Raw genomic sequence first — 22924 nt, 5'->3', positions numbered from 1 at the left:
GTAATAAAATCATCCATAGTTTCGTTTGTAATCCAAAGACTATCCATCGCGAATATTTTCTTGCTCATTCTTTATTATAACTCATGAATATCGATTCTTTACTTATTTCCGCGCAAGTAAAATATTTAAAAATGTATTAAAATATTCAAAACCTCAAATAATTATAAATACATTTGATCAAGAAGATCCTATCCTGATTTAATAAATAAATCAAAAAATAAGATACCATACACGAGTAAATCTCTGAAAAAATTTACTCGTGTTCACTAAATGCTCTTCTACTAATTAATTACAACCAATCACCCGTGCCGATTCAGACCTTTCGTCCTTGACATGATTGAGTGATCAGAGGGATTTAAAAGTTCACTCACTACTTAAGAAGTTTGATTCCAAAACATTCGTCCGCAGTTTAAGTCGAGATTGAGAGTGGATGATTCTTTAAAATTAAGTGAATCTACATCAAAGTTGAGCAAGATCCTTTTTAATGATGCACTAACTCTATTACGTGATAAATACTTTTTAACGAACGATCATTAAATTTATTTCGCGAACTCTACTATCTTTTATAAATAAACAGTCTGTGCGACTGTTAAAAAAGTTTGTTTGCTTTGCAAACAAACACTGACTCTAACGATTGCATTGCACGGAATCGATATAAATACAATTGTTTAAATCGCGAAATCCGAACGAACAAACACTGCATCGAAATATTATTATTTCAGCGATACAAATATTCGATTATATCATTGCTTCGCGCGATTGCAATGATGTTCTGAAACAAGAAAATAAAAACAAAATTATTACTATCATTGTAATAATAAGAAACTATATAAATTGTTGAAGAAACATGCGATATAAAAATAAATTTACCTTAAATATTCGTTGATACTTGCAGAAAAGACCTCCTGAGACACTTTCAATAATTACTCGCCAAAGGACGAAGGAGAACTGATCCGGTAACCGTCCAAGTCAATAAAAAGACCTATATGTCAATAAAAAAAAACTTACAACCCCAAGATAAGATTTTAAAGTATTGAGAAATTATATTAAAATTACTTAAAGTTTCTCGTGTGTTTCCGTCTTTTTAATATTAAAAGGAATGTATTATTGTTTAAATATTATTTTTATGTACTCCGTGTACACTAATTATTGTTTAAATAATTATAAAATTATCGAAAGTATTAATTTATAAGTTTTTGCGATTAGAATTAGATTTTCGATGTGCACACGTCGGAATACAAATGAAAATTAATTAATAAAAGTTAAGAAAAGGCACGTGTATTTTTATATTACACATGAGCAAGAACATCGTGATGAAAATTTAAAATTAAAATAATTTTATGTTTCTCGCTTGTTACAATCATTTTTTTAGATCATGATTTTATTTTCTAGTGTACTTTCATTTCTTGTAAATTTAACATCCTACTGGACACTAGCATGAACCTTCCCTCTAACGTATCCTTTAAATTACACTAATCATATAAAAATGTTAGTATAATATTATATATATCTTTATTTTTAATCTTAGATACAATATGGTGAAACATACAAAATTTATTCTTTTACTCTTTGCTGGAACAATTATATTTCATGAAACTTTAGCAATGAACCAAGTAATCGGAATGACTTTAACATTGAATGGGATTATTTTTTATGCTCATATTGAATTGCTTATCACATAACTTACATTATAATCTATATATTATATTTTATAAAAATATATACATTTTTATGTCACTTTTAGCTAAAAGGTAAGAAGAATTTTTCACAATTTATAGTAAAAGAAAGAAAGCCTTTGTTTAAAGCCTCTATATAATTTTATATACAAATAAAGAACATGGTATAATGTTCAGAACATGGTATATATGATATTTCAAGTATATATGATATATTCATTAAAAAAGAAATTAACACCCTTTAGAATTAAATTAATCAATTAATTGTACAATATAAAAAAAGAATTTTAATTTTTTCTTTTTATTTTATCTGAAAGCAAAAAGAGAGTCAACGTCGCACCTAGGGCAAAGGATTTTGGCCTCACCAAACTTAATGTAAATTATGCGGCGATCGGAAAATAGGCGATAGGCAATAGGCAATTTTTCCCAGGTGCATCGGACTCGAAATTATTATTTTCTTTGCAATTATATATAGATAAGTATCACAGTTTGTGCACTTGCGAGAAAGGTACAACATGTTGAGCCATCTATGTTTCAAAAAATAGTACTAAATCAATGGCCAAAAAAAGCGCCATTTATTAAACGCGAAAAATTTGAATAAAGTTAAATATTGCAAAAATAAAATATTACATGTTTCGGAATAAAATACAAAGCTGTTAGACAGTGTTTATGTGTCTATGTATTAACAGTTTTAGATTTCTTTTTATTTTTATAAATATTAATTTATATGGTAAAATATACAAGTTTTTGAAACATTCAGAATAATATCAATTTTAAAATGAGAAGGAAGTTGATCTCTTTAAAATAATATTAATCATATTAAAAGTTTAACGTCAGTCGATTTTTGTATTTGCAATATTTTGTTTAATTTGCATTGCCGTAGCAACGTAGCAAATCTTGTAATAAAATATAAAGGCGTTGATATAGGTTAACGATCAAATAGTTGATTGCATGTGCATCAACATAGTCGATGCTAAGTACAGGCTGGTACCAACTGGTGTGATCTTGTTTGATATTTTTTTCTTTGGTATATTAAAATTATTATATTATGAAGATCGAGGAAGTTAAAAGTACAGCAAAAACGCAGAGAATTTCTGCTCATACACATATTAAAGGTTTAGGTCTTGACGAAAATGGTACAGCTATTCAAGCTGCTGCCGGTCTTGTCGGCCAAGAATTGGCTCGTGAGGTTAGAATTTTTCTTTTTTCTTTAATTTACGTACTTATATGAAAATTTTCCGAAAAACTATTAAATAATATTATTTTAAATCGTATTAAAAAATAACTATGTTCTTTTTACAACTTTTTCTATTATCATGTATTTTATAACATTTTTTTTTAACAAAAATTATTTTACAATTTAAATAAATTTATAAAATTTGTGTATTCTTTTGCAGGCCGCCGGAATTGTTGTCGATATGATTAAGTCAAAAAAGATGGCTGGTCGCGCAGTTTTATTAGCAGGTCCTCCTGGTACTGGCAAAACTGCAATTGCTTTAGCTATCGCTCAAGAACTTGGAAATAAGGTACCGTTCTGTCCTATGGTAGGATCCGAAGTTTACAGTTCCGAAATAAAAAAGACAGAAGTTCTTATGGAAAATTTTAGAAGAGCTATTGGCTTAAGAATCAAAGAAACTAAAGAAGTATACGAAGGAGAAGTTACTGAATTGACTCCCATTGAGACTGAAAATCCTATGGGTGGTTATGGGAAAACAGTATCTCATGTCGTTATTGGTTTGAAAACAGCTAAAGGAACAAAACAATTAAAACTCGATCCTTCTATATATGAATCTCTACAAAAGGAAAAAGTAGAAACTGGGGATGTAATTTATATTGAAGTAAATAGCGGTGCTGTAAAGAGACAAGGAAGAAGCGATAATTTTGCAACAGAATTTGATTTGGAAGCAGAAGAATATGTTCCATTACCAAAAGGAGATGTCCATAAGAAGAAAGAAGTCATTCAAGATGTAACATTACATGATTTAGATGTTGCAAATGCTAAACCACAGGGAGGTCAAGATATAATGTCGATGATGGGACAGCTTATGAAACCAAAGAAAACAGAAATTACAGGTAGAATTATGTTTTTTTCTATAACATTATAGTAAAGAATTTTTATATAGGTAAAGTCATTCTTATGAATGCATATTTGTATAATTTTAGATAAATTACGAAAGGAAATAAATAAAGTAGTGAATAAATATATTGATCAAGGAATTGCTGAATTGGTGCCAGGAGTATTGTTTATAGATGAAGTACATATGTTAGATATTGAAACGTTTACTTATCTTCATCGTGCCTTAGAAAGTGCTATAGCACCTATAGTTATATTTGCTACAAATCGTGGTCGTTGTGTGATCAGAGGAACTGAAGATATAATATCTCCACATGGAATACCTTTAGATTTATTGGATCGATTGCTTATTATACGCACATTACCTTATTCAAGAGCAGAGATAGAACAAATAGTGAAATTGCGAGCAACGACAGAAGGATTACAAATAGATGATGAAGCATTATCTACTCTTGGTGAATTGGGAACAAAAACGACTCTACGATATGTGGTGCAGCTTTTAACTCCAGCAGCATTGACAGCTAAAATTAACGAGCGTACAAATATAAAAAAAGAAGATATAAAGGAAGTAGGTGCATTATTTTTGGATGCAAAATCATCTGCTAAGATTCTAACGCAAAATAAAGATAAGTTTATGAAGTAAATCTTACATTCACAATTTTTTATTCATTATGTTAATTATATCCTTGATCTTGATCCATCTTCTTACATATAGATATTATTATGTTATAAATTTATTATAATATTTCTCTGAGGCATAATGTAGGAATATACTATATTATAATTGTATCTGTAATTACAGGCAAGATTTAAGAATACATTTGTAATTATTCTTCTGATTATTGTTCATTTAGTTAAAGAGTTCAAATGTTAATGTCATAAATGTTTTTTTTTCTCAACATTGTTTTCCTATAATGTAGTAAACAAATTACATTTGAAAAAGAATATTTATTTTAAGAATTTAAAAAATTTTACTTCATTGATAATGTAAGTACAGATATAAAGACATTAAAATTTGAAAAAGTTCTATTATTGAAATGTAAAACGTTTTCTATATATTTCATTCAAAAGATAAATTTATACTGTTACAAAGATAATATTTTGTAATATTACTGTAAACGATCTATAACTCAAGGTTAGAAAAGTTCATATTATAATCAGTGATTGTGACATCATTTGATGATACCAGTTTACGGAGTATAAAATCTCTCTACTGTAATGAATCTTCTTAGTTTCTTCATATTGTTCAGTCTTGTTGATAGTACTAACACTTTATAACATCATAATAGCCGTGTATAGAGTTCAGTAATATTTACGGTTTGTTATTACATATTAAAATGCATTCTACTTTGAGAGTAACACAGTATTCAAAACGATTGTGTAAAGATAATAAAATATCATTGCATATAAATAAATATAATAGTACTAAAACAACAAATATTGAAAGGCTACTTCCTCAGAAAGATGAGTTTCAAAATAGACATATTGGGCCTAGAGAATATGAATTGACACAAATGTTGCAAACTATTGGCTTTAAGGTAAAACATATATATGAACTTTATAGAAATTATTATATATTATAATTTTCATAAATCTATTTTATACATACAATTTATTTTAGAATCTTGAAGAATTATCCAAAACTGCCATACCAGATCATATTCTTCATTCTAAAGATTTAAATATCGAAGAGCCAATTAGTAAGTAATACTCTTTTGATGTTCTTATTTATAAAAATATTCATTAAAATCTGATAAAACATAAATTATTATAATAATTGTGTAAATTAATAGCGATATATATTACTCTACATACATACATTATCTTCAAAGAAAACTTTGCAAAACGTGAGAACTCACGAGACTACTTTTGCGATAATTACAAAAATGTGATAACCCTTTGTATATTATAATCGTAAATTAAGAAACACAAGTTTTTTATAGTATTATTTAAAAAAATATATTTATATTATGATTATATTATTTGCATGCATCATTGTTTTATATATTAATTTCTATAACACATAATATATATTATTTACCAAATATACTTAATTGATGTAAATTTATATAGTAGTACAATATATGTATTTATATATGTATATAGTGAGCGTATATATTTACTTGAATGAAACATATCAGTTTTTCTTATGACATATGCTGCCTATCTAGAGTCATAGGTCAATCTCGTGATTCAAGTTAACATTCACGTGATTCTTTCAACACGATACTACATTTAAATCGTGATTATCTTTAATGTTTCTATTATAATATATGTTTTTATAACAATACTGATAAATGCTTTGTATTCTTAATAAAATATTATAATAAATATAAGATTGTATATTATATTTTTGTTACAGCTGAATATGAATTAATTAAAAGAATTATAAAAATTTCGGAAAAGAATGAAGTGTGGCGTTCTTATATTGGTATGGGTTATCATAACTGTTGTGTACCTCATACCATAATGAGAAATATTTTTGAGAACCCTGGATGGTAAATTAATTTTAATTCAAACTATGCAATAATACATATCTATGATAATAGAAATTGATATAATATATTCTATTATAGGACAACGCAATATACACCTTATCAGCCAGAAATTTCTCAAGGTAGACTCGAAGGCTTATTAAATTATCAAACTATGATATGTGATTTAACAGGAATGCAAATGGCAAATGCATCTCTTTTGGATGAAGGTACTGCTGCAGCAGAAGCTTTAGGTCTTGCCTACAGGCAAAATAAGAGAAACAAATTATTTGTATCTGATAAAGTGCATCCTCAAACAATTGGTGTTATCGCTACTCGTGCTACTTCGCTTGGTCTTAATCTAGAAATTGGAAACATTTTTAATATTGATACTAGCAAGAAGGATATATCTGGTATTCTTTTACAATATCCTGATACTACTGGATCTATTTATGATTTTTCTGAAGTTACAAAAAAAGCACAAGCCGACGGAGTACGTGTATCTTTAATAAATATTTCTAAGTGTATATATGTATATATACTTATAACATTTACAATTGTATTATATATTTTTAGACTATCGTTTGTGCTGCCACCGATTTATTGGCATTAGCACTAATTGAACCACCAAGTAAATTTTCTGTAGATGTATGCATTGGAACAAGTCAAAGATTTGGTGTACCGCTTGGATATGGAGGTCCTCATGCAGGATTTTTTGCTTGCAAAAAAGAACTTGTACGTTTAATGCCTGGTAGAATGGTTGGGGTTACAAGAGATTCTAATGGGCAAAATGCGTACCGTTTAACTCTTCAAACACGCGAGCAACACATCAAACGAGATAGAGCAACTAGTAATATCTGTACTGCACAAGCATTATTAGCAAATATGTCTGCAATGTATGCGGTGTATCATGGTCCTGAAGGAATCAGAAATATTGCTTCAAGAATACATAATTTGACATTAATTCTTGTTAAAGGTTTACAATCTGCTGGAAATAAAATAAATAACGAGTATTTTTTTGATACTATACAAATATTACCAAGTATTCCAGTAAATATATTAAAAGACAATGCCAGTAAAGCTAAAATTAATTTAAGGTAAATACTTTTCTCTTATAATGTCTTAATATTTATTTATTTATTTAGTTGATATATTGTTAAAGTTTTATAGATAAATATATCTTTGTAGATACTTCTCAGATAAATCAGTTGGTATATCTCTTGATGAGACAACTACAATACAAGATGTAAATGATCTCTTCAAAATTTTTTCTACAAACATGACAGTTGAAGAAATTATTAAATCTAACTCTTTAAATAATCAATCCTTGGAACATACCTCTTTCAAACGTACTTCTTTATATTTACAACATCCTGTATTTAAAAGCCATCATTCTGAAACTAGAATAGTAAGATATATGAAATATTTGGAAAATAAAGATGTATCACTTGTGCACAGTATGATTCCTTTAGTAAGTCTATTACTTTATAATGAAATTATATAATGATAATATTTAATTATAATGAGCTATTAAATATTATAATTTTAAATTGTATGATAGGGTTCATGTACAATGAAGCTGAATTCAACAACCGAAATGATGCCGTGTAGCTTACGAGGATTCACGGATATACATCCTTTTGCACCAATAGAGCAAGCACAGGGATATCAACAATTATTTTCAGAATTAGAAAAAGATCTCTGTGCCATAACAGGATATGATAATATCAGTTTTCAACCAAATAGTGGGGCTCAGGGTGAATACGCAGGTTTAAGAGCCATACATTGTTATCATGAATCAAGAGGGGCTAATCATCGAAAAGTTTGTTTGATTCCTGTGTCTGCTCATGGAACAAATCCGGCTTCTGCACAAATGGCTGGTATGCAAGTGAAACCTATATTTGTATGCAAAGATGGTTCTGTTGATATTGTGCATTTGAAAGAAGTAATAGAAGAATATCAGGAAACATTATCGTGTTTAATGATAACATATCCATCAACAAATGGAGTATTTGAAGATACCATTGGAGATATATGTACTCTAGTTCATAATGCTGGTGGTCAAGTATATCTCGATGGTGCAAATATGAATGCACAAGTTGGCTTATGTCGACCTGGGGATTATGGTAGTGATGTATCGCATCTCAACTTACACAAAACATTTTGTATACCTCATGGTGGAGGTGGTCCTGGCATGGGACCCATTGGAGTGTACGTAATTCATTATGTATATGCTTCCTTACTCTCATTTATCTTCAAAAACTAATGAAGTTATATACTTACAGAAAGAAACATCTTGCACCTTTTCTTCCAAATCACCCCGTGATAAATTCTACAATTAACAATGTAAAAGCTTTAAGAGAATCTGGTGCTGTATCGGCAGCTCCCTTTGGTTCATCTGCTATACTACCAATCTCATGGGGTTATATAAAAATGATGGGACCAAAAGGTTTACGTAAAGCAACACAAGTGGCTATTCTTAATGCAAATTATATGAGTAAGAGATTAGAAAAGTATTACAAAACACTATATAAAGGTAGGGAAGGTTTAGTTGCCCATGAATTTATCTTGGATGTACGAGATTTCAAGAAAACTGCAAATATTGAAGCAGTAGACATAGCTAAAAGATTAATGGATTATGGTTTTCATGCTCCTACTATGAGCTGGCCTGTAGCGGGGACTTTAATGATAGAACCAACTGAATCAGAGGACAAAGCTGAATTAGATAGATTTTGTGATGCTCTTATTTGTACGTTTCATACATAATTACTAATATAATATTTAGAATATCACATTTATATATTAAATACGTATATTTTTACAGCCATAAAAAATGAAATTAATAATATCGAAAACGGCAAGTTCGATATAATTCAAAATCCTTTAAAAAACGCACCGCATACACAATTACAAGTTATTGTAAAAGATTGGGTTTTGCCATATTCTCGAGAAATAGCTGCTTTTCCTGCTGTAAGTATTATTATTTTAAGAAATCGTTAATCAACGACTCAAACTAATGAACAATTAATATATTTTTATTTTAGCCATTTGTAGAGAAAAGCAATAAAATTTGGCCTAGTGTGGGTCGAATAGATGATACATACGGAGACAAAAATTTGTTTTGCATCTGTCCACCTGTTACATCATATTAATTAGACTTTAAATATTTTTTTTTGTACAGTTATGTATAAGTATTTATTTATATTTTTGTACACATATAGTATCATTTGTATATATGTGTATATGTATGTATGTATATATGTATGTATATATAATATATATATATATACACATACACACACACATACACATATTTCGCTAAGAGCCCAATAACTCTTAAAACTGATAATTGAAATAAAATTATATATTTCTGAAGATGTAAATGTAATGAATTATTTACATGTATAACAAATTATATTATAGATCTATAATTACGGCCGCATTTTGTATTGTTTTCATTGTACATGATAAAAAATGTCTTCATATATGACATGTCTTCATCTTCAATTTGTACATTTTCTAATATTTACTTATCTATAGATATTATTAATTATATTTTTATTAAAAAGCAAAGAAACGTATTACTGATTTATTTATATTTAGCTATTTTCTATATTTACACGCGTTTCCATATAATATCTATATTACAAACCAGGCATAAGATATGCGATATTGTCAAGCATTTGTGATAATGTTTCGTGTTGGGCTCCATTAATTTCTGGTACCTGTTGTGTAAGACATATTAAAGGACCTAATGCACAGAGCAACGAGTCCAATAATACCGACAAACTACCCGAAACTGCTATTTGACCGTCATGTTCTTTTAAACGTTCACCAATAATGGTTAAACTTTCACCAAGTAATTTGAGATGTGCCGCAACATCAATGGGTTGTGTTCCAATTACTTTGTACATTCCTGTACCTATTATAGGTTCATTAACCAAATCTTTCCCACCTTTATTTGTTGGAGGTGACACAGGTACATTTCCTATAACAGAAGGTACGCCTAACTGAAGAGTTTTTTTCGAAGAGATTGGTTTAGTTTCTTTTCCATTACCTGTAATACAAAACAGATAAATACATTAAAAAAATTACAAAACTATATATTTGTATTATTATAAATACTATTTATATACATGTAAAATATTCATAGCTTGATATCTATAAAATAATTCAACGCTATGCTACAAATAAGGTATTAACAATTCTTTAGCTAATGCACGTGCAATAAAGCAGATTAAGATGAGTCGTCTAGCATATAAATTTAACAACTTCATAACAATTTTTCATTAATTTGGAAATATCAATTGACCCACCAATTTTATTTATGAACTTTTTTCGAGAAGCAGGTGGTGGCATTTTCCAAACAGACTCATCTTTATTGGTAGGCATAGAATGAGGTTTTGCTGCTAAACGCTTCGCGCGTCTACGCCAGTTATATTTCTCCAGGTTTGGCACTGTGGCCCAAAGTTCACCTAATCGTTTAGAAATTGCAGCAAAATCTATAAAAAGCAATAATCAATAAAACAAGAGTACACTAATAAGACAAAGGCCTATTTGTACTATGCTTGTACCAAAGAAAAAACTGAAAAAGCATATGCATACCCATATAAGGACATTGTTCCAGTAGTTCTTGCCTTATTTCTTTAGCCCATAACATATAGGCAGTAAATCTTGTTTTCTGAAAAATTATCAATTTGTACACAATTTATCTTCCAACCATTTCTGTTTTTACATACCCCTTTATCCTTACGTTGTGCCTTCATTCTGCCTATTATTTTGCCATCCTTAATAATTAATTTTTTTTTACATTTTTCAAGCATATATAAACTATTTGCTTGAGAAGGTGTTTCCTGACCTGGTGGTTCTAATTTTCTAAATCCAGTTTCTCTGTCATCGATCATGAGAGGATCTATTTCATCATCACTTCCAGAATCCATGCTATATCGTTCATCTTCGTTCAACCCGATGGGATCATCTGAATCCGATGCTGATGACTGGCCTTCATTATCAGATATTGGTTCTGCTTTAACTCTTTGCTGTCCAGAATGTGACCCTGAATTTTTTCTCTGTCGTCCAGCATGAGTCTGTTGAATTTGACTAGGAGACATATGATGCTGTGCTTCATATTGTTCCAACAATTGTGATGCTTGTAACTGCGTTTTTTGTCGCTTGTATTTATTTTCCGAGAAGTCATCAGGCGATTCAAAATCAACAAGCTTAGAAGATTTCTTTCTTACGCGGCCACTTCGGGAAATCCCTGTGACCTCTAGATCTGAAATATAAAGCAGACTGCACCTTGCCAAGAAAAGAAAAGAGTTCAAAATAATTTATAGCATCAAACTATATGATCTTGTAAATTACCTACAATTAAAAAAGTACTACAGCTTTGCAAATGATAAAAATACGAAATACTAAGGGTGTGAAGGTACTTCGTTGCGATATATATTATTTGCTTTTCATATCTATACATACATACATATATATATATATGTATGTATGTGTGTGTGTAACGAGAGTTAATATAAAAAAATTAATAAAACTATAATATAAATGTACATGTAAATAACGCCAAATGCAATAATCTATTTATGAGCTATCAAGAAGATATTTGTAATGGATGTTAAAGCTATGCTACAAAAAGTTATATATACTATAATATTAATTTTATTATTTTTTTTTTCTTAAATGCATTTTCTGCTATGCTAACATTATATTATTTATATTTTGTAAATATAAAAAAATTTAACCACGAAATGACCATACACCGCTTTAGTTTGTTTACATTCCGCTGCATACAGAAGCGCTACTAACCAAAATACGACTCTTAGTAAATATTGCTAAAGAATCAATAAATTTATGCTTCATGCACGCATATCGTGCAAAATACTGCAAGCAATATCAGCAAACAAGCATTCAATCTACTTGATGTTTTCTAAAATAATATATTAACATCTCTCACCGTCACTTTTCTGACGTTTTGGCGACACGAACACATCCATTGTACCAGTCTTCCGATCGGAAATCTTCGAATGCTTATTGCGCCGCGATGATTCCTTAGATTTCGCGGGCTTTCGAATATTGCTTTGCATCATGCAAAATAGGCTTAAAAATAATTATATTTTAAGGATAAAATTCTTTTATTTTTTTTACGATAAAACCTGTTATGTACGCACAAGATTATTTACTAATGTTGTTTTTAAAAACAAGTGCAAAGGATATTAGAATCAATGCGCATGTCATTTTACATTCCACTTTGGCGCGTTATTTAAATCGTAACCATATATCGTATACGTATAAAACGTATATTTATATATATTAGGAAATTATCATTAAAAAATTTACAAATTATTAACTGTGATAGCGTTTCAGAATAGAAAAAAAATCCTTCTTTTTATTAAAAATGTAAGACTTATATTATATACAGTAATTCATTTTTTTTCTTTAATGTTATTTCATATATTACAATTAAATTTCATCTTCTTGCTGCCAGCCATCGTCATTAGATAAAAATCTTCTTTTATGAGTGGTATTCATATATGGTCTTAATGCCCATTCTGTATCAGCAGCACCGGCGGCATCTAATGTTCCTAATTTGATTTCATATAATTTTAATTGGAACCTTGGTCCAATTTCTTTCAGTTCGATATCTTTTCCATTTACTTTCTTATACGTGTGATGACGGAAACATATATAATCGTCATGATTGGCAAAAGTAATAACTCTTTTGCTATCTTCTTTTGGAACTGGGAATAGATATTTGAGAATGCTCATGATTCTATTGGCTAACTTTGTTTTGAAATTGTGAAAAATCAAATGAGGATACTCTTCTGACATAGTTCCAATTTCTGGTATATCATGTCGCATAATGACATCTGATATAGTAAAATATGCAGTTGGTCCATAAGGTAAATGACATATTACAAGAGTATCAGGAATGCCTCTATGTTCATGGACGATTACAAAATCTGTTACATCATTTGCTCTGCACGCATGTATCAATTGTTTCATTTCATAATTACCGCGATTCATTCTTTGGGAATTAGGTAGAATTAAACGTAATTCTTTCACAAACATCTTAAGCCTTGAACTAGGATCACGAGAAGTTGTAACAACGATTTTTGGATTTTCAACTCCTGCCCAACGATATTCATCATCCTCATGGGAAGCTACAGTTCCGCCTACTTCTGTACCCATAGTCACTGCTAATTCTGGTCCTAAATCTTCCCATTCTATCTTTTGTTGCAACGATAAAGCACTTTTTCTTAAATCTGGATGTATTGGAATGTTTTCTTCCAAGCTACGTTTTAACTTATCCTTTTTTTCTTGAATGCTCTTTAATTTATCTTGAACGGATTTTCTATAAAGATACTCTCTTCGAAGTCGTGCTTGTCTCCGTAACATTTTAATCCTTTAATATCTTCTTATACAATTTTATTATAAAAAAGAAAGTTTAAATATTATGATAGTTTTAATGTTTCCTTATAGGTTATGTTTAAAAATTCACGTGTTACTCTTCTAGCACATGTTTCAATGAATTCTACTAAACCAGAGTAATAAGAATGATGAATTTTATTGTATTATATTTTCTCCGCACTCACGTGTTCGCTTGATAATAAATCGAAACAAAAAGAAGAGTAAAAGAATCGCGCGTGTTCTCTAAATTTGTAATTCCTCCTTAGACTCAAGTGGCCTCTGGTATAGTTTTACAAATAAAATCGATAAACCACCGTATTTATTATCAATATATTATATTTATATATTATATTATATTTCAATTAATATCTTTACGAATATATATACATAATCATTGTATATAAATAAAATAAAATAAAATAAAATAAAATAAAATGTATCTCTCATTAGGTGTTTAAAAGTTTATACATTTTTCAAAAGAAAATAAATTCGAATATATCGATAATTAAAAAAAAAACCTACATTACGATCTAATGATAAGTTAGTAATGATAAGTTACCGACCGAATTTTGAATCTTACTTCTTATCGACTGTCGTTAATATACTAAGTCATGTCGATAAATAAAAAAGACACTAATGAAATTACCGACAACGAAGAAACCTTCAAAGCCATTTGTTCTGTAATTACCATCTTAGCAATAATATTTATGAATGTTATTCACTAAATATTTATATATTTTAATAATAATAGTTATTATTCACTGAATAAATAAATCATTCTGACAGAATCGTAAAATGGATTATTAATATGATTAAATTAATAAATTTATTATATATAATATTATTGAGGGATGATGCCTGTTAACATTATTTAAATGTTTAAAATATCTCTTTGATTAACAAAATAAATATCTTAATTGATATCAATTGAATCTGTCGCTTTTATCGTATACATCATACGTTGCATTCTATTTTTAATCTTTTCATTATATATGTATACATTATCGTCAAACTATTCGTATTGTCAAAATAAAAAAAAAGAAAAAAAAAAAGGAAAAAAAATAAACAAGAAATCAACGCGGATATGATAGATTAAAGTATTCAATATAGGTTGTTCGACAGTGTCTGGGTAAGGGAATAGATATGAGCTATTGTTCTCGCCACTTGACTCAATTAGACGGTCAATCGGAGTTACGTAACACGCAAAATATTCGCCTACCTAATATGCTCATGTTATTACTAGATAGCAGAGACTAACGATTAATACCCTACCTTGAACAATGATTTAGCCAATGAATGAGCGATGTTGTCGTTGATACATCACACATCATTGATGAGGATACTTTTACATTTTCGTCTTGCTTGTTTTTTCATATATTAAGCATGTACGATAAAAAATGTTTTCCTGCCTTCCTGCTACGTATAACTTTTATATATGATAACTTCCATATATGCGCGCGCGTATGTGTGCGTGTCTACCTTGAAAAAAAGAAAAAAAAAGAAAGAAAAAAAAAAGAAAAAAAAGACAAGACAAGAAGATTAATACAACAATGTTGATGTTTTATAAAGAGATAATCACTATATAATATCAATTAGATTTGCTTGTTAATGGGATCTAATGAAACTTCTTTTGTTTGCTTATACATTAAAACATGCACTTCCTGTACTTCGAAGGTTAAATGAAGAAATAAGCCCTTTCATAGATTTCCACTGGCGATTTATGTAACAAATTTGAAAAGGATAAATGAATTAGAAAAAATACATCGTATATTCTAATCTAATAAAGACTTTCCAAAACTTTTACAAGACGTCACACTTTCAAATATGACATAGTTTTTTTCAACTCGATTGAAAATATAATAATTACTATCGATAGTTGATCGATAATCAATTTAAAATAGATATGCAATGTAGATCTACGAGCTGCGAGGAAAACATCAGATAAATATTAATTTTTACACGTAATCTTTAATCGAATTCATTTTGAATTATTCATCCAATGATTATCTATAAGTAAAACTTTTCTATTATGAATACGTAAAAAGTATTCTCACATATTTTAATATTTAACATAATTTTGGAATCTCTGATTGAATCTATTCTTCTAAAATACATGTTTAAATGATTAACGATAGTCATAATAATTTTATTATTACAAGATACCGATCAATTCAAAGAAATCGATGATTCAAGAAAAGAGATAAAGATATATGTATTATACATATGTATACATATATTTTCATTTTACGAGCTGTGACGCATTCAAAGTACCATGTTTATTCTATGCACTTTATTATTGTTTCTTTCTTCTTTCTCTCTCTCTCTCTCTCTCTCGCTCTCGTGGTATTTGTATTGTTGACTTGGAAACGATCATGAATGATTGATAAGTAATTTATGGAGCATCATCTTAAAGAAAACAAGAAAGAAATATATTCCATAGTTACGTGTAATGCAAATCTGCAAATAACGATATTCGCCCAAGGATCAAATTTATAATTGTTCGTTTGAGGATTAAATTTATGATCTAAATAGCATAAAAATTTTTTACTTATTCATTTCGAATCTTCCTATGACACCAATGATTTTTATTTGATAATGAAAATATTCATTTGATTGCGTTTTTATTTTTTTTTCGCAATCACTTCACGTATGTATATGCCATTAGTATTACTGTGGAAAAAAATATATACATAAGTACATGCGTATATATATATATATATATATATTTATGTATGTATATATGTACTTGAAGAAAACCGTTCTTTTTCCATACGAAAAAATGTTCACAATTTAAAACTAGACATACATATCTAATTGGAAATCTTATTCTTTAATGATTATATGCAATTTAATATTACTCGTAATTGGACACGCTTCCATAATTTTGTAGCAATGTATTATAAAAGAATTACGATCAGTAGCGTTATATGTGTTATGAGACAACTATTAATTAGATGTAAATTATTATGAGATTTATAAATACGAGAAATCAAGAAATCAAAGAAAAGAAAAAAATACAAAAAAAAACAAGAAATCAAGAAAAAAAAAGAAAAAGAAAAAAGTTACTGAGTATAATCATTATCAAGTAAACTTTCATGAAACAATTTTTGGTCTTATGTAAGATTTGAAAGGTATTTAATATAAAACCTAATGTGAGACTTGAAACGTTGAATGTATGCATTTTTAAAGTCCGTTATTTTTTTTTCTTTCTCACAATTTATAAATAATTTCGCATATATAAACATATACATATACAATATTATATTTTACGTGAGTATATACACACACACACACTAATTCACTCACCTACATACACACACACTCACTCACCCACCTACACACACACACACACATTCATATTCACATTCACTTTCCATTCACATTCACTTTACATTCACATTCACATTCACATTCACATTCACATTCACATTCACATTCACATTCACATTCACATTCACATTCACATTCACATTCACATAACATAGAAATATTGAATTATGTATATACGTATTTATATTCACATGTTATATAGTATTGACAATTATAACGCGAAATTCTATGTTCTTTCTTCATTCATTTTTTGTTAATCTAAAAAAGAAAAAAAAGTATATAAAAATCGATATTTCACGAAAGAAAGAAGTAATAATTGCATACTGAATAATAATAATTTGTTACTCTACCCGTTCATATGTACTAGATACACGAACATCTTTAATTGATATTTTTTTTTTTTTTTTCATTTACTACTATATATATTTTGTATTAATGCGTATGTATAAATCGAAATTCATTCCTATATTAATTTCTTAATTAAAAATCATTTTTAATGACATTTATTTAATTTATGTTAATTGCAATGAATATATAAATTGTAATCCACTCAAGCATTGATTTTCTTTTCCATTTTTTTATTCGTCTTTTCCTCTTAAGCGTCATTCCAGTGACAGTGTTATGATTTGAAGAAACTATTGCATACTCGAAGGAAATAAGATGGAAATCCCGAAAACGTTCTCAAGATTGGAATTCCCATCTTGTAACTCGAGCATAAATGAGAATATCTTCTTCAATAGAATTTACATAGTCTCGTTTTTATCTTTTTCTTTCTCCCTTGTATTTTTCTAGCTAATATTTGCGCTTTATCACTTTTATATACTTTCTGCCTTTAACCGTAGAGATTAATAATTAGAAGAAAAAAGAATATCACGGAAAAGATTATTTCTAAGGGGAAATTTAAAATTCCAAGATTTTCCTATGATATTATTAAATAAAACTAGATTTCTGATCGATCAGTCAAAGCAATTGGTTTCAAGCATCGTTATAAATTTTAATTGAAATTTTTTTTGACACACACACATATATATACGTATGATAATTTTTGCAATTAAATATATATATATATATATATATATATATATATATATATATATATTTAACTTTATAAATTTTATTTTTTCTCTTTCTTCCTATTTTTTTTCCCCTTTGAGATATACATAAAGTATAATTTAATACATCGGAATAAAATATATTATCGATAGTTTTAATGTTAATCGATAGACATTGTTGGATTTTAAATGATTAAAACATAACTGTGAGATTTGTGATAAGATAATTGTGAGATTTGTTGATGTTATCGAGTATTACAAATGATTTCATTGTTTCAACAAACAGATTCTGTTACCTTGCGAAAAACTAAGGGAGAATAATAAAAAAAAAATAATAAAAAGAGATACAGACACACACACACACACATGTACATACATGTATATATATAATTGTTTAAGGAAAAAAGTAAAAACTTAACAATTCACTGGCTCTCAGTCAAGGCTGTCCTCGTTCTTACTTTTTGTTCTCGTGAAATTACTGTAAAGTGACTACATAAAAATCATATTAAATTCCTTGGTTGAAATATCGAGAGAGTAATATACTATTCAAGAACGAGTCTTGTCTTTTAGATTGTGTTTACTCAAGGTATGTATATATATATGTAATAGCAGCAACAACAACAATAATAATGATAACAATTTATTACATATAAATATTCAGGTAAACAAGATATTTGAACGCATCAATGTCGAAAAGCAAACAAAACGAAATAAGTAAGTAATAATAATTGATCTTATTGTAATTTTAGAGCTAAATATCTTCTATTGTAAATAAAAATAAAGAAAAAAAAGAGAAATACACGTGATTCTTTGAAAACAAATACAAATATTAATAAATCGTCAAGGTTGAATCATTAAAGATCATAAATAATTATTTTCCTTTTTCTTATCTTCCTTCTTCCTCTCAATCATCGATAAATATTTTTAATAGTACAATTACAAAATTATTATTGGTGACTTTGTATTTGCCGATAAAAGAAATGCATGAATGGCTATCGTGTGAGCCATTATCAAATATAATTATCCTCGTAGCTGAATACTTGAATATATACAATATATACAATACTCGTAGCATCCTTGAACTATGTATATATATATATATTCATATATGTGTGTATATATACATATATGTATATATATATATATATATATATATATATATATATATATATATTCATCCTAGAAAGATATCTTCGATAATTTTACATCTAATGTCTATGACTACTGTGTTTGTTTTATCTCGTCGGTATCGATTGTGAGAGACTTTGACGCCTGCACGAGAATTATTCAAAGATGATATCTCCTTCTTGTAACAGAGCCGACGCCGAAAGTTCTAGTCATTCACTTTTTTACTGTTGATAAAGTAATTTTATCCAATAGTAGTAGTAGAAGTAACAGTGTAGCAATTGTAGTATTAACAGCAGGAGTAATGATAGATTGATGATAGCACACTCGTAAACATTAATAAAATACTTACTTGAAATAATATTATACTTATAATTTACGGAATAATAGTACTTTAACATTTTTTATGTCAAAAAATATTTTTAAAAAACAAATATTAATTAATTTTTTAAAATTACTTTCAGTTTATCCCGTTTAATGTCAAAGGGATATCGACGTTAAAATATTCAAAATTGCTTAATCCGGTGATCAATGATTATGGCTTCTACAATCGACGCTTTCTTGGGAGGAAAATTATTGAAAAATATTATCGATTACGGAAAGAAAAGAATTTCTGCTGATCGAGCGAATCTTTCGACGTAGCGATGAAATTAGAAATTAACATATATAGAAATGTTATTTTTAATCTAATCTATGAAAGTCAAAGTTCGCTTGAGATTCGTCATCTTTGGAAACGAATTAATATATATTGGGTTGGCAACTAAGTGATTGCTGATTTCGAATAAGAAGGAAACGACAAAATCCGAAATCACTTAGTTGCCAACCCAATATATTTGTATATATCATCTTTAAGATGAAACGATCGTCGAAAGTTTCTAAAATTAATAATACAACATTTTTCAATATATTTGAAATATTAATAAATTGTTTCTAAAATTAATAATCAACATTTTAGACTTGAAAAAAATATTAATACATCAATGTAAGAAATCTTATCGCAACTTCCTTCCTATTAAATCATTCTTCTTTATTACTTAAAATTATGAATTTTTAGATATATTCGACATCAGACAGTGTTTACAATTTTACAAGAAAATTTGAACATACATAAGTTGCTTTCAAAGTGGGTGCCGCGATTAATCACACCGAATCAAAAACAACAATGCGTTGACGATTCAGAGCACTGTTTGAAGTTGTTCAAGCGAGATAAAAAGGATTTTTTGCGTCGGTGTGTGACAATGGATGAAACATGGAACCATTACTATACATCTAGCTCAAACGAAGAAATGATTGCCGAAACTGAGACCTATTTTGGGAACAAAGACAAATCGTTCGAAAAAAAGGACATTGAAAAGTTAAAGGAGCGTTGGAATGAATGTATCACTCTTGAAGGAGAGTATGTTGACGAATGAAGTCGAATTTCTAAAAAAAACTTTGTTTTTCCTAGCTAAACCGGAGACTTATTGAGTAATGTGTTAATTTAAAATTTAAATAAATAATTTAAAATCAATTCTTATAAAGATCATATGAGAATTAATATTTTGTGTCTAGTTTTTTCTCAACTCGTAAATCTTACATTAAATCAATTTTTAATTATTAATAATTGATAATTATCAATCAGCTTTCGATTAACAAGTATATTGTCAAGTGAAACGTGCAAAATTATATCATTTTCAAAAATGGGTCTTGACCTGTAAGAGTTTGGGAAGCCCTGGTTTAGACAAATCAGTAAGGTTTATAGTAGGGAATTGTTGTAGCGTCACGAAACAGTACCAACACCGCGGAGAGTTGAGGCGCTGCTGTGAATGTATAAAAGCTGGTGAGTTCACGGGAGGATACAGTTCCATGTCGGTGAGCAAGCTGATACCGATGCGCGGAGAAAGACGTGAAAAGAACGGCGAACACGAGGACGTATCCTATTATACTGTAGTAAATTTTTCTTATTGCACCAACTATAAATTGCTGAAATAAGAGGAAGAAGGAAGAAGAGGTAGAAGAAGAAAAAGAAGATAATAGCACCATTTATTGGTGACGCTCAAATGCGCCTCATTTGATAGAGAAAGACAGACAAAGAAAGAGAGAGAGAGAGAGAGAGAGAGAGAGAGAGAGAGAGGGAAAGAGAGAGAAAGTTCAAGTGAAAGAGGGAGAGAAAGATTTTAACACAGAGAGACACTCGAGCTTCCCCCATATTTTCCTCTCAATATAAATATACGTGTATATATATATATTTTTTTTTAACTGCGTAGAAAACTAGTTGAAAGAATTTTGTTTTTATACTCAAAAGAGAACATTGTGAGATCCGCTCGTGAAAGAAAAAGTTCAAACGGCGAGAGTATGTACAATAAGTGAAAGTATAAATAGGAGTCTACATACAGTATCATAAAATTTTATACAGTTAAAGAATTGATCGATCGTTCTTTTGATAATAAGAAGATAAATATTTTTAAAAGAGTATTTGGTCATATTGGTCATATCAACGTGGTGAGTATCGAAGATATCTTTCGATAATCTTTATATAACTCAATAATATTGTAACTGATAGCTAATTAACATATATTGTGTTCCTTATTACAAATGTTCAGTGTCACGTTACATACCTATATTCATGAATATGTGTTCTAATGTTGCTCATAAATTTTATTTTTCTCAAGTATTCAGGACGTTTAATTTACTTTAAGATGGTCTCGTGTGACATTCTAAAAGTGTCAATTAGTCACATTAGTCGTTATAGTATATATAATTCCAGTTGTTATAGATATACAGCAACGTAGCGATCATAATTCACGCGACCAGATTAAATAGTTTCTTGAAACTTTATAAGCTATAAACAATTGAAAGTAAAATATAACATTTACACGTACATTATTTCTTAAATATTTCGTTGAATAATTCACGGTATAGACACTCTTTCTCTCTCTCCCTCCCTCTCTCCCTCTCTCTCTCTCTCTCTCTTTCTCTCTCTGCTAGTTAATTTATTGATTTAATGAACTTTCTTGTTTAGAATATATAACGTTTACATGTGCATTATTTCTTAAGTATTTCATTTAATATTTTACTGTATGAATACCTTAACGCACTGGTTGACCAACTTTCGTGTTATTCTACAAATGCTTACGTAAACGGTTGATCTATGCAATAGCCTCCATATTTCGTAGTCATTTTACTCTTTGCATCTACAATATGTGATCGTTTTGTTATATTTTTCACAATACATTTAGATTTAATGTTCTACGAAATATTTCAAAGATTCCTCATCCAAACTATAAGTAAGATCGATTATTAGTGAAACCTGTAAATCATACCTTTCGTTAATAGTCAACGCACTGGTTGATCAACTTTCTTGTTGTTGTACAAATGTTTACGTAAACGGTTGATCTATGCCATAGTCTCCATATTTCGTAGTCATTTTACTCTTTGCATCTACAATATGTGATCGTTTTATTATATGTTTCGCAATACATTTAGATTTAATGTTCTACAAAATATTTCAAAAATTCCTCATCCAAACTATAAGTAAGATCGATTATTAGTGAAACCTGTAAATCAATCGAGAAATCATTTATCCTGTTTTTTATTATACTTTCGTATGAAGTTTGATATGAGAACGCGAATAATTAATAGAAAATAGAGAAACATATATATATATATATATATATATATATATATGCTTCTTTACAATTTTATAACGAAAATTATATTGGGAAAATGGCACATGTTTCTTTTTCTTGTTTCCTCTTTCGTAATGACAGGAAATCATTTTTTTTCCTTTAATGTATT

At 28.6% G+C, this 22924-nt stretch overlaps 5 protein-coding genes and 1 long non-coding RNA gene across 10 annotated transcripts in view; 3 read left to right on the top strand and 3 right to left on the bottom strand.

The window, feature by feature from the left end:
- Positions 1 to 2528: 2528 nt before the first annotated feature.
- LOC124954369 (ruvB-like 1) lies at positions 2529 to 4589 on the top strand. Its single transcript, XM_047507200.1, has 3 exons — positions 2529 to 2865; positions 3074 to 3749; positions 3840 to 4589. The coding sequence occupies exons 1-3, from the start codon at positions 2725 to 2727 to the stop codon at positions 4391 to 4393; spliced, it is 1371 nt and encodes a 456-aa protein (XP_047363156.1). The 5' UTR covers positions 2529 to 2724; the 3' UTR covers positions 4394 to 4589.
- A 138-nt stretch (positions 4590 to 4727) lies between these two features.
- Positions 4728 to 9601, top strand: LOC124954368 (glycine dehydrogenase (decarboxylating), mitochondrial). Its single transcript, XM_047507199.1, has 10 exons — positions 4728 to 5288; positions 5372 to 5450; positions 6113 to 6248; positions 6327 to 6717; positions 6801 to 7321; positions 7413 to 7695; positions 7786 to 8435; positions 8510 to 8973; positions 9049 to 9194; positions 9269 to 9601. The coding sequence occupies exons 1-10, from the start codon at positions 5088 to 5090 to the stop codon at positions 9374 to 9376; spliced, it is 2979 nt and encodes a 992-aa protein (XP_047363155.1). The 5' UTR covers positions 4728 to 5087; the 3' UTR covers positions 9377 to 9601.
- Positions 9000 to 12435, bottom strand: LOC124954370 (HMG box-containing protein 4). 4 transcript variants are annotated; one of them, XM_047507205.1, is made up of 5 exons: positions 12187 to 12435; positions 10964 to 11499; positions 10830 to 10905; positions 10541 to 10726; positions 9000 to 10212 (listed from the first exon to the last, which is right to left on the bottom strand). In XM_047507205.1, exons 1-5 carry the CDS (start codon positions 12317 to 12319, stop codon positions 9869 to 9871), a joined length of 1275 nt encoding a protein of 424 aa, XP_047363161.1. In that variant the 5' UTR covers positions 12320 to 12435; the 3' UTR covers positions 9000 to 9868. The 4 variants fall into 4 exon arrangements, with proteins under 4 accessions (XP_047363161.1, XP_047363159.1, XP_047363158.1 ...); XM_047507203.1 differs by having other exon boundaries at positions 9000 to 10281; positions 10964 to 11493; positions 12187 to 12433; XM_047507202.1 differs by having other exon boundaries at positions 9000 to 10281; positions 12187 to 12432.
- Positions 12436 to 12575: 140 nt separating this feature from the next.
- On the bottom strand, positions 12576 to 13945 carry LOC124954371 (U3 small nucleolar ribonucleoprotein protein IMP4). The gene has a single exon (XM_047507206.1). It carries the CDS (start codon positions 13626 to 13628, stop codon positions 12693 to 12695), a length of 936 nt encoding a protein of 311 aa, XP_047363162.1. The 5' UTR covers positions 13629 to 13945; the 3' UTR covers positions 12576 to 12692.
- A 7026-nt stretch (positions 13946 to 20971) lies between these two features.
- LOC124954610 (plipastatin synthase subunit B) overlaps positions 20972 to 22924 on the top strand; it is an 11430-nt gene continuing 9477 nt past the window's right edge. Inside the window, exon 1 of one of the 2 annotated variants that reach the window (XM_047507795.1) lies at positions 20972 to 21628. The gene's annotated coding sequence lies outside the window, so the exon portion shown is untranslated. The remainder of the gene's footprint in view (positions 21629 to 22924) is intronic. The other variant, XM_047507796.1, reaches the window with a different exon arrangement.
- Positions 21151 to 22924, bottom strand: part of LOC124954613 — a 4848-nt gene continuing 3074 nt past the window's right edge. Inside the window, exons 4-5 of the long non-coding RNA XR_007102588.1 lie at positions 22450 to 22567; positions 21151 to 22320 (exon numbers count right to left, since the gene is read on the bottom strand). This is a non-coding gene — a long non-coding RNA (uncharacterized LOC124954613). The remainder of the gene's footprint in view (positions 22321 to 22449; positions 22568 to 22924) is intronic.

Source organism: Vespa velutina, chromosome 15, assembly GCF_912470025.1.
Source record: "Vespa velutina chromosome 15, iVesVel2.1, whole genome shotgun sequence".
In the NCBI taxonomy this organism is placed as follows: Eukaryota; Metazoa; Arthropoda; class Insecta; order Hymenoptera; family Vespidae; genus Vespa; species Vespa velutina.
The sequence above is the reverse complement of the archived record's forward strand: the minus strand, read 5'-3'. Positions and strand labels throughout refer to the sequence as shown.

Bases quoted from the DNA above. Each gene is read 5' to 3' on its own strand.
- LOC124954369 (XM_047507200.1), top strand. From the start codon at position 2,725: ATGAAGATCGAGGAAGTTAAAAGTACAGCAAAAACGCAGAGAATTTCT. The intron at 2,866-3,073 runs GTTAGAATTTTT...ATTCTTTTGCAG, and splicing joins GCCAAGAATTGGCTCGTGAG to GCCGCCGGAATTGTTGTCGA. The intron at 3,750-3,839 runs GTAGAATTATGT...GTATAATTTTAG, and splicing joins AAAGAAAACAGAAATTACAG to ATAAATTACGAAAGGAAATA.
- LOC124954368 (XM_047507199.1), top strand. From the start codon at position 5,088: ATGCATTCTACTTTGAGAGTAACACAGTATTCAAAACGATTGTGTAAA. The intron at 8,436-8,509 runs GTACGTAATTCA...ATATACTTACAG, and splicing joins GGCATGGGACCCATTGGAGT to AAAGAAACATCTTGCACCTT. The intron at 9,195-9,268 runs GTAAGTATTATT...TTTTTATTTTAG, and splicing joins AAATAGCTGCTTTTCCTGCT to CCATTTGTAGAGAAAAGCAA.
- LOC124954370 (XM_047507202.1), bottom strand. From the start codon at position 12,319: ATGATGCAAAGCAATATTCGAAAGCCCGCGAAATCTAAGGAATCATCG. The intron at 10,906-10,963 runs GTATGTAAAAAC...ATAATTTTTCAG, and splicing joins CACAACGTAAGGATAAAGGG to AAAACAAGATTTACTGCCTA. The intron at 10,282-10,540 runs GTGGGTCAATTG...TTTGTATTACAG, and splicing joins AAAGTTCATAAATAAAATTG to GTAATGGAAAAGAAACTAAA.
- LOC124954371 (XM_047507206.1), bottom strand. From the start codon at position 13,628: ATGTTACGGAGACAAGCACGACTTCGAAGAGAGTATCTTTATAGAAAA.